This window comes from Mustela putorius, unplaced genomic scaffold (assembly GCF_011764305.1).
Source record: "Mustela putorius furo isolate JIRA1106 unplaced genomic scaffold, ASM1176430v1.1 tig00003923_pilon_pilon_pilon, whole genome shotgun sequence".
Classification (NCBI taxonomy): Eukaryota; Metazoa; Chordata; class Mammalia; order Carnivora; family Mustelidae; genus Mustela; species Mustela putorius.
The window spans coordinates 39,345-54,190 of NW_025422068.1; the positions used below are offsets into that span (position 1 = coordinate 39,345).

Below are 14,846 nucleotides of genomic sequence, written 5' to 3' on the forward strand. Positions count from 1 at the left end.
TGTCTGGTTTATTTGTTAACCTCTTTATTGTTAAGTATCATCATCTGGCCTTTTTTAAAATTCATTGTCTTCTAATTAATTATATATTTCTCTCTTCCCTTTACACTCCTGTTAAATCAATATGCCAGGTGTTTTTTGTTTTTTGTTTTTTTTTTTTCATTTTGAAACCTTTCTTTCTGGTTCTAATTGTTTACTTACCCTGTTTTGACCTTGTTTAGAATCTTTATTTTCCCCTCATCTTTAAATTCCCCACTTTTATATCTTTGCATTGACTTGTCATCTTGTCCCGGAGCTCTTGTTTTGTTGAATCTAGTTGCTTAAATTCTGTAGCATGAGGACTTCTCATGTAATTATTCTCTATTCCTTGGGTTGTGTTCAATTTCAAACTGGGGGTGGTTGCGTTATTTTGTCCTGTTTTTGTTTTACTCAGTGTATTAATACAGTGACTGTGCCTTTTTTCTGCGCCTATCACTCTTGTTTCATTTGGGATTTATATTCGTACCTCATCATATTTTACTAGGTGGGAATTTCCTCAGACATCCTTTGTCTTTGTCTTGCTGTGGTAGCTGAAATATTCACTCACCTTGGCCCTGGAAGAAGATGTCCACTCCCCAGTCCCTAGAGCCTTTGGATATGTTACTTTAAGTGTCAAAAGAGCCTTCAGGAAGGGAGCAAGTTAAGGATTTTGAAGATAAGACCCAGATTATTTCTGGATTACCTGAGTGGCACTGGTATAATTGAAAGAATCCTTAGAAGAGGGAGGTAGGAGAGTGATTCACCAGAGAAGCAGTGGAAGCAGATACAATGGAAGCAGATGTTGAAATGATGTGTTTTATAGACGAGGGGAGGGAACTAGAGCCAAGGAATGCAGGCAGCCTCTAAAGCCTGGAAAGGAAAAGAGATCCGATTCTCCTCTAGAGTCTCTAGACTGAACCGATCTTCCTAACACCTTGATTTCAGGCTCTGAGATCCAGATGGGACTTCTGACCTCCAGTACTGTAAGAATAAATTTGTATTTGAAGCCACTAAATTTGTTCCACTTTACTATAGCAGAAATAGGACATGGATACAGTAAAGGATCCTTAGGACAATTCTTTCTCTTAGATCTGGACATCATCTGAACCATTTTACTGGTGGGTGAAATTATTCTTTTTTTTCCCCTTCCTAAGAGTATTGACTATTAAGTTCATAATTCTCCTTAGCCACTAGCCTGGTCAAGGAAGCAGTTGTGATTATTCATTGATTATATATTCTTTTTATCTCTGTCTGTCAATCCCTTCCTGATGCCCTGCTTTGTGGACATGTGTTTTAAGGGGCATGACTTCTCTCTTTAGGAATGAATTCTGTCATATGTACCTACCATACTATGTTTGCCCATTCTTCTTGAGTTAGAAACTAAACTAAACTAAAATTACAGTTCTTTGCTAGTATAGATAATGGTATAGGTATAACTCTGTAACAATCCCTTTATGGAATGAGATTATAGGTCATGGGTTAGATGCTTATTTAATTTTGTAATAGTTGACTAACTGTTCTTCCACATGGCTGCATAAGACATTTTAGATCATGAAGATTCTTTTTTTTTTTAACCTGTATCCTTATAATCCTTTGTATAGTTTGACCTAATTTTTACCGGTGTGTCCATGTAAAATAGTATCTAATTTTTATTTTCATTTTTTTCTGATAGCTAACAAGGCTGAATGTTTCTGGGTGATGGTGCCTGCCATTCAGTAGCTCTAAAAGGCTGAGTCCCTAGTTAGTGAGGGGTATGTATAGAGGCAGCTCCTACTATGGCCAACGGAGACTGAAGGAGACATAGATCTTGGCCTGGTCCTAGTACAGCTGATAAGGTGGCAGTAAATGCAGATTGTCCCTAAGGGGGAGGGGGGTGTATGCAATGGTGGATGGGAGGTGGGATGGAACCCAGACTTATACCATGTTCAGACCCTGCACAGAGCCCAGCTGTTTCCAGACGACACAGACTGGGACCTGGGACAGAAGCCTGGAGAGTGACACCTTCAGGCTTGACAAGAACAGGACTCATTATGAGGGCCAGGGAATGTATTCAGGGACTTTCTCTTTCCCCAAACCTCTAGGAAAATAATTAGTAAAAGAGTAGCAAAAGAGTGGCTTATTGTAAAAAATATATGATACTATTCCCAGTAGTGGGGGAAATTCAGTGTATTTTTAGGGTTCTATAGAATTACGTCCTCAAATTCACGCCTACAATATATACTTCAACTGTAACTGTTTCACATAAGTTACATAGTATTACTAATAACCTCTAACATTAACTGTTTTCTATCATTCAGGCATCGTTCTAAGCCCAGTTCTCTCAGGTACCACCTTATCTTCTCTGTGGGGAGTCTTAGTAATGTGGTCACTGTAAACACAAAGGAATGTTCTTTGTTTAATCCAAGTCATCTATTCTCTTGTTTGGATATCAAGTGCAAGTTATACAAATTCAAGTTGAGGATAGTTTCCACTGGATGACACAATTGCTCTAGTCTGTTGGTTGTGGCAGTCCTTCAGTCCTGTGAGTACCGGCTGGGCCCCTGGGATGCAATGATGTAATCTCTAGGTCATAGAATAGTGATGCTGACTTACATCATAATAGCCCTTGATGGTATATTGAGTGCTGGTCAGGACAGTGGTCTAGTGAGAAAGTAGTTTCTCAAGTGATTTGTTGTTCTTGATCATACTGGTTTGATTCTTTGTTATCATCAGTTGAGTTTTTGAAAGTAGAATTTCAGAGAGAAAGGTACTGTCTGGAGTCCCTCTCTGAAGAGGTGAATCATGAAGAGGAAACAAAAAAGGAAACATCTGGAAAGCCCATCGTCCCCCCCAAGTGCCAAAAAGTCAAGAGGTATGTGTTAAGCATATTCCCTGAGAATAAGGTAAGAAGGAATTTCCTCTAAAGAAAGAGGGAGAGAGGATTCGTAGCTGCAGAAAGGGAGAGGAAGAGGGAAGAGAGGGAGGGATGTGTGTTTATGCTGGTCTTTCTGAGGACTCAGGTGGTCTGAGAGTAGAGAAAGTTCAAATCCTTGTCTCTGCAGCTGAGGACCTGTGCTATCTATACATGTCTCCCTGGGCTACTGCATCATATGGTGGTTGATTAGTACAAGTTTTATTGAAAATTATTTTCCTTTATGTTATTTCTGCCTAAGGGCATCGGTTAAGTATATGATGTTATTAAAAGCTTTCTAGTAGTACATTCTCCTGTTAATGAAGAAGAAAATGTGACTCATGGAGGTGAGGAATAACTTTTAAAAAGGACTTAAAACTGGTTGTACAGGGATGAGAGTATAAGGTGAGAATTTATTTACTCAGAAGCAAGAAAATTGTTTTGTCTCAGAGGATGAGAAAGTGAGTGTGGGGCTCCTATGTGAATTGTAAGGAACGGGCAGAGCACACGCACACCGCTGTTTAATGATAAGTTAAATTGAGGAAGTAGTTTGTTTCTTTCTGAAGAAATGGAAAACTGAAAGAGTTCTGGTTACTATGGAGATTAAAAGTAAACAGGTAACTGCTGTGAGTCAGAAACATTGTTCAGTGGTGGGAGGGGGACAGATCAGAGCTAACCCCAACGTTCCACGTGGTGTCTCCTACTCCAGGTGGATAACTTGGTATTTCCAATAATGTTTGGGGTTTCTGGGAAGTGAGGTTGTCTGCAATTCACCTTCAGTAAAATTCGTGCATGTTGAGAGCTGTTCCTGAGTGTAAAGTAAACATGCACTCACAACCATGTGTTCACATAGATACACGTATAGAACATTAATACCCCAGGAAAAGGTAATTATTATCAAACATAATTGTCCATTTACTCTGTACCAGGTTTAATTATTTGCCTCTCAAAAACACATCATATCCCCGCTTCATTAGCTAGAGTAGATCTGGTCTTTGAAGCGAACGCACAAATAAATCTATTTCTTGCTTATGTAACAATTCAGAGTATAGTAGGGCAAGTCTCCTGGGCTGATGGAGACTTTGTTTTCATTAACAGGAGCTTTCAAATAGATGCTGGGTGATCCACATCTTAGCTGGGAAAGTGAAACGTGTGGAGGGACATAGAGGAGGTATTTATGATTCTGTCTGGAAGTGGCACATGTCAATTCCACTCATTGTTCAGTTCAGAAAACTTAACCACGTGGTCAGAATTGCTACAAGAGTTGTCAATAAATGCAATCTAGTAGTATGTCCAGGTAGAATGGAGATAGCTTGCACTTACTGTTCTATTTACAAAGAGCACGGCTTATACAAAGCCAGTTACTCCTGATATATAAACACAATAAATGAACCATATCAGGCCCTGAAAATGGAGGCCATGTGTATTCACTAAACATCTCACGTTGTGGACTCTTCTTGTTTGCTTTATGGGTGGATAAGCACACAAACACTTAATGTGGACCACATCTCTCTTATTTTTATGTAATTGAATTTACAAGAAGATCTGGAGAATCAACAAAAGGCAGCGGCCTCAAATTCAGTCCAGATGACAAAGAAGGCTTCATCTTCTTCCTCAGAGTATTTCTCCATCAACTCTTTGGAAAACAAGCTCACTGGTGCTGGTAAGGAGAGTGTGTTGAATATATTGTGACTTACTGCACAGCCAAATTACCTTCTTTTATTCAACTTTTCAGTAAAAACACCAACCATGTCAAATTTCTACACAAGACTTCTATAAAGCACAGCAGACCCCGAGGCAGACAGGGTGGGCATGAGGCGCTCCCTCCATCAGGGTTTGAGGCGTGTTGAGTGCTGCGGTAGTGGGAGCAGAGGGGGTTGGCCTGTCACCTTGCTGGGGGTTGTTGCTGGGACCTGGGCTGGGCTGGGTGGATGTGTGGCCATCAGAAGTGAACAGAGCAATCAAGGCATTGTGGGCGTTGATCTGCCCATCACTTGATACAAGGCTGCCTGATACAAGGCTGCCTGGTCTTCTTCCATGATCAACAGAAACCATCAGTTGCCAGGGAAAAGTCCTTACTAGGACTGGAATAATCCCAGAAAGGTCAGCAGAGAGCAGTGCTTTTTCTTGAAGAAATGCTGGGATAGGGTCTGGGTATGAGGATGTTAGCAGAGAAACATGGAAGGGTATGTCAGTGTGAACCACCAAAGCATTTATGTTATCAGGAAGGCATGAAAGTACCAACAGCTTTAAGTAGGCCAGAAGCGGTCAGATTCTCAAGAGCTGGACTTAGAGTGGAGTAAGAGACATCCAGTCCGAGACCCATCCCTTTCATGTGCTTTGGTAGCCTGTGTTCTGACATTCATCCCTTTACAAACCCTCTGCACTCCTCATCCTCATTATTCAATTCCTTGTAATCTTCCACATGCTTCTGAATTCTCTATGCCATGTGGTTGTCCCTACCATAAAAACAGTGATGATTTCTCTGACTTCTGAATCTCTAGATAAGTTACCCCTGTTTTTAAATTTCATAGATGCATACAATGTATAGTTTGTGTCTAGTTCCTTTCATCATTAAATCTGTGAAATTTAATATTATATATATGCATATACATTTATATTTTCTTACACAGTCTTCTCTATACCTCCATTTCCTTTAGATCTTTACGCAGTCTCAAAGCTCATATATTCTTTCTCTTACAACATTTGACTTTTACGTCCTCTAATGTTCTTTCATTATTCCCTTAGATTACACAAATACACCAATTCTACTCTCAAAGACAGTATTCCTAATAATTATCTGGTACATCTAAATCCTGCAACAACATATACACCCCCAAATCTGTTGTCTCAGGATGTGGAATCTACACATGTGGATATGTGCAAAACTAAAACACATAAAGCATGCATACCATTCTCAGTCACACAAAATTCACCCCATATTCAGAATCACAAACACCAATGCAGTTACACATTAGGCCCTGGCCCTGTTTGAACTTTCACACACAAAGCACCTTACATCCATCACACCATTATGATACAACAGGTGCCCAGTACATGTATCAGACACACCCACAGGAAATGATGGTATGTATTATTAAACAGTTAACTAGTGAGCAGTGAGCTTGGTTACCATGGCAACAGAAACACGGACATGACAATGAGGAATATGTTCTTCAAAAATAAAACTTGTTTGTCTCATTTGAGGTTATAAATCTCTAGGAGTTCAGAATGCAGAGGGTAAAAGGGTAACAGATGTGAAGGAAGGCAAATGGTACTGAAAATCCTAACCACAGTGAATGACTATCAGGAGCCATAGTAGCAGCATCCAGACAGAAAGACAGGATAGTGCAATAGGCCAATTCTTTGCCAACTAAAAACTAAAGATAACTATTTAGGGCAAATTAAGTATTTGCATGGGGTGTGGGGAGAGTGGAGAAAGTAGAATAGGGACAAGAGTGTAAGAGGGGAACAGATTGGGACCAGCAGCAGTTTTTATGACTTATTCAGTTTTTTAGGACCATCAAAAGTTACACACACATTATCCCCAACCTGGCCACTCTTTGGAAGACAGTCTTCCAGACCATGAGGCAAAAAGTGAATCACCTGTATCAGAATACTTCACCTGTTACTCCTCATTCTCTTAAGAAGAAAGGAAGGGCATTTCAAGTCTAGGCAGATGAGGGAAGAGGGGGTCTGAATAGACCTATAGACATCCTGCTCAGCATCTCTCCAAAGCCAGAGGGAGAAAGGTGCACATGAGGCTCAGTTATAATCTTATTCTCTGCCCTGATTTGGGAATATGAGTCTCCTGTTTCTGTACCCTCAATAGGAACTCATTACAAGCACTTCACTTTTAGCGGGTAGAGAGGAACTGTGTGCCTACATTGTGGGGAAGATATCACTTATTGAGAGAAGAAGTGGAATTCATAGGCACAGTATTCACAATTTGTGTAGTGTCAGTTAAACCTAAAAGGGAAGAATAAATGTAAAATGAAACCATAGCTTGTAGTACTCTAGAAATATCAAACTGCAGAGTACGTAAAAGCTCCAAATTGATAGTCATCCACATTAAGGGTCCTATGCTAATGACTTCCTGAACGTGAACTCAGTCTAAAACTACAAAGTACACAATCTAAGAAAGGTTCTGCAAACATAGTGAATATTAAGGTTTTAACATCAAAGAAGATCATTTAATTGAACAGTGCTATAGGGATGGTAAATAAGAATGTTTACAGTTAATAAAGATGTAAAGTCATAAAACACTACAAAGAAAAAAATATTTAAAAAACCTAAAGTTTTAGAAGTGAAAAATAATGTTATAGAAATTATAAATAATGTGACACACAGATCACTTTTAATAAAGGGAAGACATACTGCTGTACGTCTCTAGAAGGATGCTGCAGTGTCACCCATGACACTCATGCTACCTTCACATGCAATGGCCATGTCACCTCTGCAGTCTTTGCATAAAATTGTTGAGGAAACGTGACAGACACATACAGCAGACTGTGTTCACAAACATGGCACACATACTAAGTCCCTAGAAAATACACCACCCCCACTGAATTGTCTCATTTCTAAACCAACATGACCTATCAGACACACTCCAGCGACCTAAGAGAAAAGGTAGTTGCATTTTGTGAAGTAAAAATTGAGTTATAAGCTTCCCTGAAGTTTTTAAACCAAGGAGGAGATGTAATATGTTTGAGTTAATTTCTAAGGAACAAAAATGGACCTATTTCCTGAACATTAAGTTTAGAAACGTAGATTAGGAGGAAGAAAAACTAACCAGTGATTTTTGTGATATGTTTGAATTCATGGCAGAGTTAGAGATGATCCTAGAAATACACATATTTTACCAGGGAAATAACCAACAGCCTAGAATTTCGCTGTTCATTGGTAAGGTTTAGAGGTAGGCTTATGTGTACGGTGAGTGTAGATGCAAAAATTAATCAGAACAGTGTGTGGGAATGTGAGGAGGGTGACACCACCAACTGGGCCAAGTGACAGCTGAGCCATTTGGCAGTCAGTACCTCCTAGGAGGGGAGCTGTGCCCAATGTGGGGAGGTGTGGCCTAGAGTCAGCCTTGGGAACCTACTAGAGCCTCCTGGTCCTGCAGAGCTGTGCAGCAGAGCCCTCAGGTAAGGTCCGACCCAGGTACCTGAAAGAGGAGGCCAAGGAGCAGTAGTGGAAGTCTGTCAGTTCCTTCCTGTAAATTCGAACCCTCCCAGGAAGCAACAGAACTTTCATATCATAAACCACAGCTGGCAGACCAAAGACCTTTACTGACATGCTCCGAATTTATTCTTGTGGTAAACAGAATAGTCAGAGGGCAGGCATCTTATTACCATGTACTAGGCAAGAATTTGAGCCTCTGATCCATGGCAAAAAACAACATAAGGCTTTCAGAGGTAACCAGACATTTCATTCCAGAAAATGTTTTTAGATACCTAGATTTTAGAACTTCAAACAGAAGCTGGACTATAATCTTCATGGGGACAAGTGCCATGTGGTTTATCATACATGCTATTTCTTGAATGTTTAGTGAAGGCAAAAAAAAAAAAAAAATTAAGAAAAAGTCACCTATCTGCTCTTCCTTCTCTTTCTCAGAAGTTTTAAACACATCTGAAGATATTTTATCTGGACCCTCTGGGTTGGCCCAAGGCCATGGCCAGATGGCAGCAGATGCAATCTCACAATACTCTTGTTTGTCTGCAGACAAGCTTTTTCACTGTGGTTTGTGGTGGGGGAGAAGTAGGGCTGAAGGGGAATCAGGCAGGGAGGTAAGGCAGCATGTTAACTCAAAATTAGAATTAAGTGCCCGTGCTCAGCTATGGCCATAAATGGCCCCTTTGCTCAAGGACTGCCCAAGGTCACTGTTCTTAAATAATAGGCAGAGATGTACCATGTCAGGATCCCGGTCTTCTTTGGAAGATGCTCTTAAAGGATCTGAATAGGAAGATTAAAAATCTAAGAGAAATGTAGAAATACAATTCTGGAAGAGGAGTTTGGGGAAAGTTAGTGAAGTCTTAATTTGAACATCTCCAGCACCAGGATTCCCAGGAAGACCTGAAAATTTTTTTTTGTCTATATCTATAATATCATTATATCTATCTATCCTCTCTCTACATATATATGTGTGTATAGATAGACACCAACATAGAAGTAGATAGATACACTTGCAGAATTCTTCATAAAACTTGTACCCCATCCTCCCTAATTACACAGTTTCTCATGAGGAAAATCAAGCTGAAAATACCCAATGTTAGTGACTCCATACTGTTTCAGAGACATGGTTCTTTCTACATCTTCAGTGCTCTTTACACATTTCCAGAAATCCTACATGCAAGGTACTCAGTATTATGGGTATCCACCAAAAACATAATTTTTGATCATTGTTATTTACTTACTTCTCTTTTGGAGTAAGTGAAGTTTTAAGAGGTAAACTCACCTTAATATTAGAGTTTTCTACTGAGAAAATCACTTAATTTCCGTGAGAGCAAGTGTCACGTGTGGTAATGTTGTCTAACTTAGAGTGTTTACTCAGTGTGGCACTTCTGAAAGGATACAGACTCCAGAAGATGCCGCATCTCAATATATTGTTTTTATTTTTATTCCATTCACCAGAATTCAAGACCACCCAGGAGGTCGGAGCCCATCCCAAGTCCTCTGCCGTGGTCCCTCCTGGTGGTGAGGCTGCAGAAGAATCATCTGCCTCATCCTACTACACCTGTTTTTCTTCCATATCGCAAATCATTAGGGCTAATCAGGATGGTAAGGGAAAAATACACAGGTGGGGTCTGAGCATGGATGGGAGGTACAACTGAGCTGCTCAGCCCAAGCCCTCTTATTTAAGTCTCCACTTAAAAATCTGAAGAGGGCTTCAGGGCAGAGGCACTAAGACTGAAGGCTCTGCAGAGGGACAAATGGGAATGTGCCTCCAGGGTTAGGACCCAGTTACTCGTGAGAGTGCTGGGACAGCTGGGGGCCGGGAAGAGCACTGTGCTGGTGTGGGCCTTTCATCATAGTCTTCCCCCTCAGGTGAGCATAGACTCCCTCACACACACTCCTGCATCCGTCTGCCTTCCTACCAGTTATGGTCCCATTTCTCCTTCCCTTTGCTTTTAGACATGCCTTCATTCTTCATCAATCTTCCCATTCTCTTGTATGTGAGGGTGCAGCTATGCCCTCATACCCTCACTCCTTCACACAATCAGACTCACCCATTTACACACTAATGCCATACGGAATTTACATCCCCTCACACCAATCACCTGGTTTAACTACCTCACACTAAGCCAAATTGTGGAAAATTGGTACACCCTGAGAGGGGTGCACCTTCATAGAGAGCCTTACTCATCCATGTGCCACTTCATGCACGAAGACATGAGCTGCATGTCTTTACAGAGCTGCATGTTCGGGGAGCCCAGGTCACTTCTGGTAACACTCTAAGTCCTGTTGTCTCATGACAAGAAACGGCACCAGTCCTGCACTTGTACATATGCTCTGCCACACTGTGGAATACGCATGCACACACTCATCCGCCATCACCTTGCACCATCATCAGAAACACTCATCAGGGTCTCCTGGGTGGCTCAGTCATTTGGGCAGCCAACGCTTGGTTTTGGCTCAGGTCATGATCTCGGCATCATGTGATCAAGCCCCGCGTCAGGCTCCATGTTCAGCAGAGAGTCTGCTTGTCCCTCTCCCTCCACCCCTCCTGTCTCTCTCAAATAAACAAAACACTGAAGAAAAAAAAAAAAAAGAAAAAGAAAAAACCCACCACTCACCAACTGTGTCCCAAAACACACTTGCAACTCCACAAGACACACCACACCCTCATTCCCACATAGCTAGACCATGTACACACCTCAAAGCATAGCACTCAGACACTTGCTCTGTGAGAGCAAGTGTCACGTGTGGTAATGTTGTCTAACTTAGAGTGTTTACTCAGTGTGGCACTTCTGAAAGGATACAGACTCCAGAAGATGCCGCATCTCAATATATTGTTTTATTTTTATTCCATTCACCAGAATTCAAGACCACCCAGGAGGTCGGAGCCCATCCCAAGTCCTCTGCCGTGGTCCCTCCTGGTGGTGAGGCTGCAGAAGAATCATCTGCCTCATCCTACTACACCTGTTTTTCTTCCATATCGCAAATCATTAGGGCTAATCAGGATGGTAAGGGAAATACACAGGTGGGGTCTGAGCATGGATGGGAGGTACAACTGAGCTGCTCAGCCCAAGCCCTCTTATTTAAGTCTCCACTTAAAAATCTGAAGAGGGCTTCAGGGCAGAGGCACTAAGACTGAAGGCTCTGCAGAGGGACAAATGGGAATGTGCCTCCAGGGTTAGGACCCAGTTACTCGTGAGAGTGCTGGGACAGCTGGGGGCCGGGAAGAGCACTGTGCTGGTGTGGGCCTTTCATCATAGTCTTCCCCTCAGGTGAGCATAGACTCCTCACACACACTCCTGCATCCATCTGCCTTCCTACCAGTTATGGTCCCATTTCTCCTTCCCTTTGCTTTTAGACATGCCTTCATTCTTCATCAATCTTCCCATTCTCTTGTATGTGAGGGTGCAGCTATGCCCTCATACCCTCACTCCTTCACACAATCAGACTCACCCATTTACACACTAATGCCATACGGAATTTACATCCCCTCACACCAATCACCTGGTTTAACTACCTCACACTAAGCCAAATTGTGGAAAATTGGTACACCCTGAGAGGGGTGCACCTTCATAGAGAGCCTTACTCATCCATGTGCCACTTCATGCACGAAGACATGAGCTGCATGTCTTTACAGAGCTGCATGTTCGGGGAGCCCAGGTCACTTCTGGTAACACTCTAAGTCCTGTTGTCTCATGACAAGAAACGGCACCAGTCCTGCACTTGTACATATGCTCTGCCACACTGTGGAATACGCATGCACACACTCATCCGCCATCACCTTGCACCATCATCAGAAACACTCATCAGGGTCTCCTGGGTGGCTCAGTCATTTGGGCAGCCAACGCTTGGTTTTGGCTCAGGTCATGATCTCGGCATCATGTGATCAAGCCCCGCGTCAGGCTCCATGTTCAGCAGAGAGTCTGCTTGTCCCTCTCCCTCCACCCCTCCTGTCTCTCTCAAATAAACAAAACACTGAAGAAAAAGAAAAAACCCACCACTCACCAACTGTGTCCCAAAACACACTTGCAACTCCACAAGACACACCACACCCTCATTCCCACATAGCTAGACCATGTACATACCTCAAAGCAAAACACTCAGAGAATTCTGAAATATCACATGTGTATATACTTAGGCTCCACATGTCTGCATAGGAATAGTCTCATGGGCATCTCGCCTCCTCCGGATACCGCGGACTTATTCTATTTGTCTTACACTTGAAATTTTCTTTCCTAGGAGCTCCTCAAACAGACCAGCTTGTTTCTTGTTCCAAGAAATGTGAGACTTCCTCACACTTTCTATATAGCTCCTTTACTTTGCAGCTGGCTAATGATCCTAAGCCTTCTGTGTCCTCTGCAAACACAGAAAGAGGAAACATTCATGAATGTCTACTATATGAATGTAAGAACAAAAAGGGGTGTGGCTGTCCTCAATGATGAGCAAGAAAGCCTGGAGCCTCCTACCAAAAAAACAAAAAAAAAAAAAAAAACCTTTTCTGATCTCCAGGGAGCAGTCACCCCCCTCTTGCACTACTAAGGAGCCACCAACTTGCAGTGCATCCAGGCAGACAATAGAAGAGCAGGAGAAAGGGAAGGAGGCTGACAGTCCACCAGTGCCTCCAGCTGCCGAGGAATATCCCAGGGCCAAGACGCCTGAATGGCTCGTGACCCTGGATAGTGGCTTCAGGTGCATGGCCTGCTGCCGGGGGTCTTTCCTAGCTTGGAGGTCCTCCAGGAACACGTGAAGCATGGAGTCCGTGAGGGCTTCAGCTGCCATACTTTCCATCTGACCTTGACTTTGCTGGAGAGAAAGAAAAGGGTAGAGAAGGAAAAGAGTAGGCAGACAAAGAATACTAAGAATACTGGCATATAGATGCCAGAAAGCGAAAAATTTTGGCCTGAAGTTGTCTTCATACACAATAAACAGAACTCTTTCTAGTCCCTCCGGGAGAAGCAGTAGAGTAGGCCAGACTCTACTGAGACGGGCTTCATCTTCTCTAAGAAGCCCTAGGACCCATTTTTGTTTATGCACATCCACCACCACCACCACTGCCAGCCCACCACCACCAGGAGCAGACAACCCCTTTCAACTATCTCCACTGCTCTCCCAAGAAGGAGGGAGAAGAAGGCAGTTCACACCATGCAGAACTGCAAGATGGTCTCATACAAACTAAAGAGCAATGACCACTCACATATCATCTCTACCTGAAAAAAGGAGACTGACTGAAGGGAAAACTGCTGGGGGCTGGATTGTAGAAGAGGTGAGGGCCCTAGGAGTAAGAAAACGTCTCAAGTGTTCTTGAGACTCAGGTTTCTGCTGGGGATGCCTCCCAAGGTTCCAGGATAACTGTGTTGAATAATTTCCTTCAGAGGAATACATACTTGGAAGTAGAATGCTTGCTTGATGACAGATTAAGGAGATTGCTTCCTTTCTATGCCCTTTGAGGAGACAGGAGTAAAGACCTGACTAGCAGTTAAGCAGGGCTGAGAAGCCTGGGCCCACCATTCTTAGATTAACCAAATGACATGGGAGTCACATCCCTTGGCCTGCCTCCCTTTCCAAGGGGTGCAGGGCAAAGCAGAGACAAACTTTGTCTGTTGGAGGAAGGGTTGGTATGCAGGCTAGATGTAGTCCTGCCCTTTTCCTGGGTGAGAGTGAGATCTCAGATGTCATGTTCTAAGTTTCATACCTAGAAGACATGCTGAAGAGTTATAATCAGAGGATTCCTTTTCTTCCCCCCTTGATATGTACTAGGAGCCAGTAACTCTGGCTGCTTCCTTTAAAGTGTCAGAAGCAACTGGAAAGAAATAGGGATAGAGGTTACCCTTTTGTCATGGACCATTTCTGGCAATCTGGCAACCTATTTTTTTTTTTTTTAAGAGCAAGAGCAAATAGGTGAAAAGAGTAGAGGGAGAGAAAATTCTTCAACAGGCTCCCCACCCAGTGCAGAGCCTGGCTCAGGGCTCAATCTCATGACCCTGAGATAATGACCTGAGCTGAAATCAAGAGTTGGATGCTTAACCAACTGAGTCACCCAGGCGCCCCAGTTTCAGGCAACTTTGAATGTGTTGCTTTCTTGAGGATCCCCATGTTCTTTTATGAAAGTTCATGATTCCTGCATGTTATTATTTATTTTTGTTATAGCATCAAGTGCTTGTTCTAAGGGATGAGTAGGAGGGTTAAACATAGATGAGACTGCAAAGACTAGCAAAACCAGCTTTGTACCACAATGAATGAGAGTATATCTTAAAAAGAAGGGCTCTTCTTCTAGGGTCCAAGAGTCATAATGGAACCTGGGAATTGCCCTAAATTTTTTGAATCACATAGAGTGAATGAATGTATATCAGTAAAATAAGAAAAGCTGCCTTCCTCATTGAAACGATCTCCTTTCCTGTTTTGGTGTTCTTGTAGCAACACAGACCCACTGGCCCAAAGATTTCAAATGATGGTGTCCAGCACACCCTGCAGTCTGATGGGAGCACAGAAGTTCTCCTAAGCCCGCCTAGCATCTAGGGATGGCTGGCTGAAGATAGATATACCTGATACTCTGCAGCTGCTCCCAGTTGACCTGGTAAAATGCGGTGCCCAGCTCTAGAGAAAATATCCGCCTAGAGCTGTGAGAAGTACAAGGAATGCTGGGAATTACTGGGCACTCAGGAGCCCCATGGAATAACTCCTGCTGACCCTCCCCACCCTGCCAGGAGGCAGGCACCACTGAAAATCCCTGCAAGATTGCCTTGTTGGGAAGAGGGCAGTTTGGGTA

At 42.7% G+C, this 14,846-nt stretch overlaps 1 protein-coding gene across 1 annotated transcript; it reads left to right on the top strand.

Moving 5' to 3' along the window:
• The first annotated feature begins 2,274 nt into the window (after positions 1 to 2,274).
• LOC123388893 (protein FAM170A-like) lies at positions 2,275 to 12,827 on the top strand. Its single transcript, XM_045069318.1, has 6 exons — positions 2,275 to 2,866; positions 4,446 to 4,568; positions 9,536 to 9,682; positions 10,942 to 11,088; positions 12,320 to 12,500; positions 12,590 to 12,827. The coding sequence occupies exons 1-6, from the start codon at positions 2,797 to 2,799 to the stop codon at positions 12,825 to 12,827; spliced, it is 906 nt and encodes a 301-aa protein (XP_044925253.1). The 5' UTR covers positions 2,275 to 2,796.
• The last annotated feature ends 2,019 nt before the right edge of the window (positions 12,828 to 14,846 follow it).

Bases quoted from the DNA above. Each gene is read 5' to 3' on its own strand.
- LOC123388893 (XM_045069318.1), top strand. From the start codon at position 2,797: ATGAAGAGGAAACAAAAAAGGAAACATCTGGAAAGCCCATCGTCCCCC. The intron at 2,867-4,445 runs GTATGTGTTAAG...TGAATTTACAAG, and splicing joins AAGTGCCAAAAAGTCAAGAG to AAGATCTGGAGAATCAACAA. The intron at 11,089-12,319 runs GTAAGGGAAATA...TTTCTTTCCTAG, and splicing joins CATTAGGGCTAATCAGGATG to GAGCTCCTCAAACAGACCAG.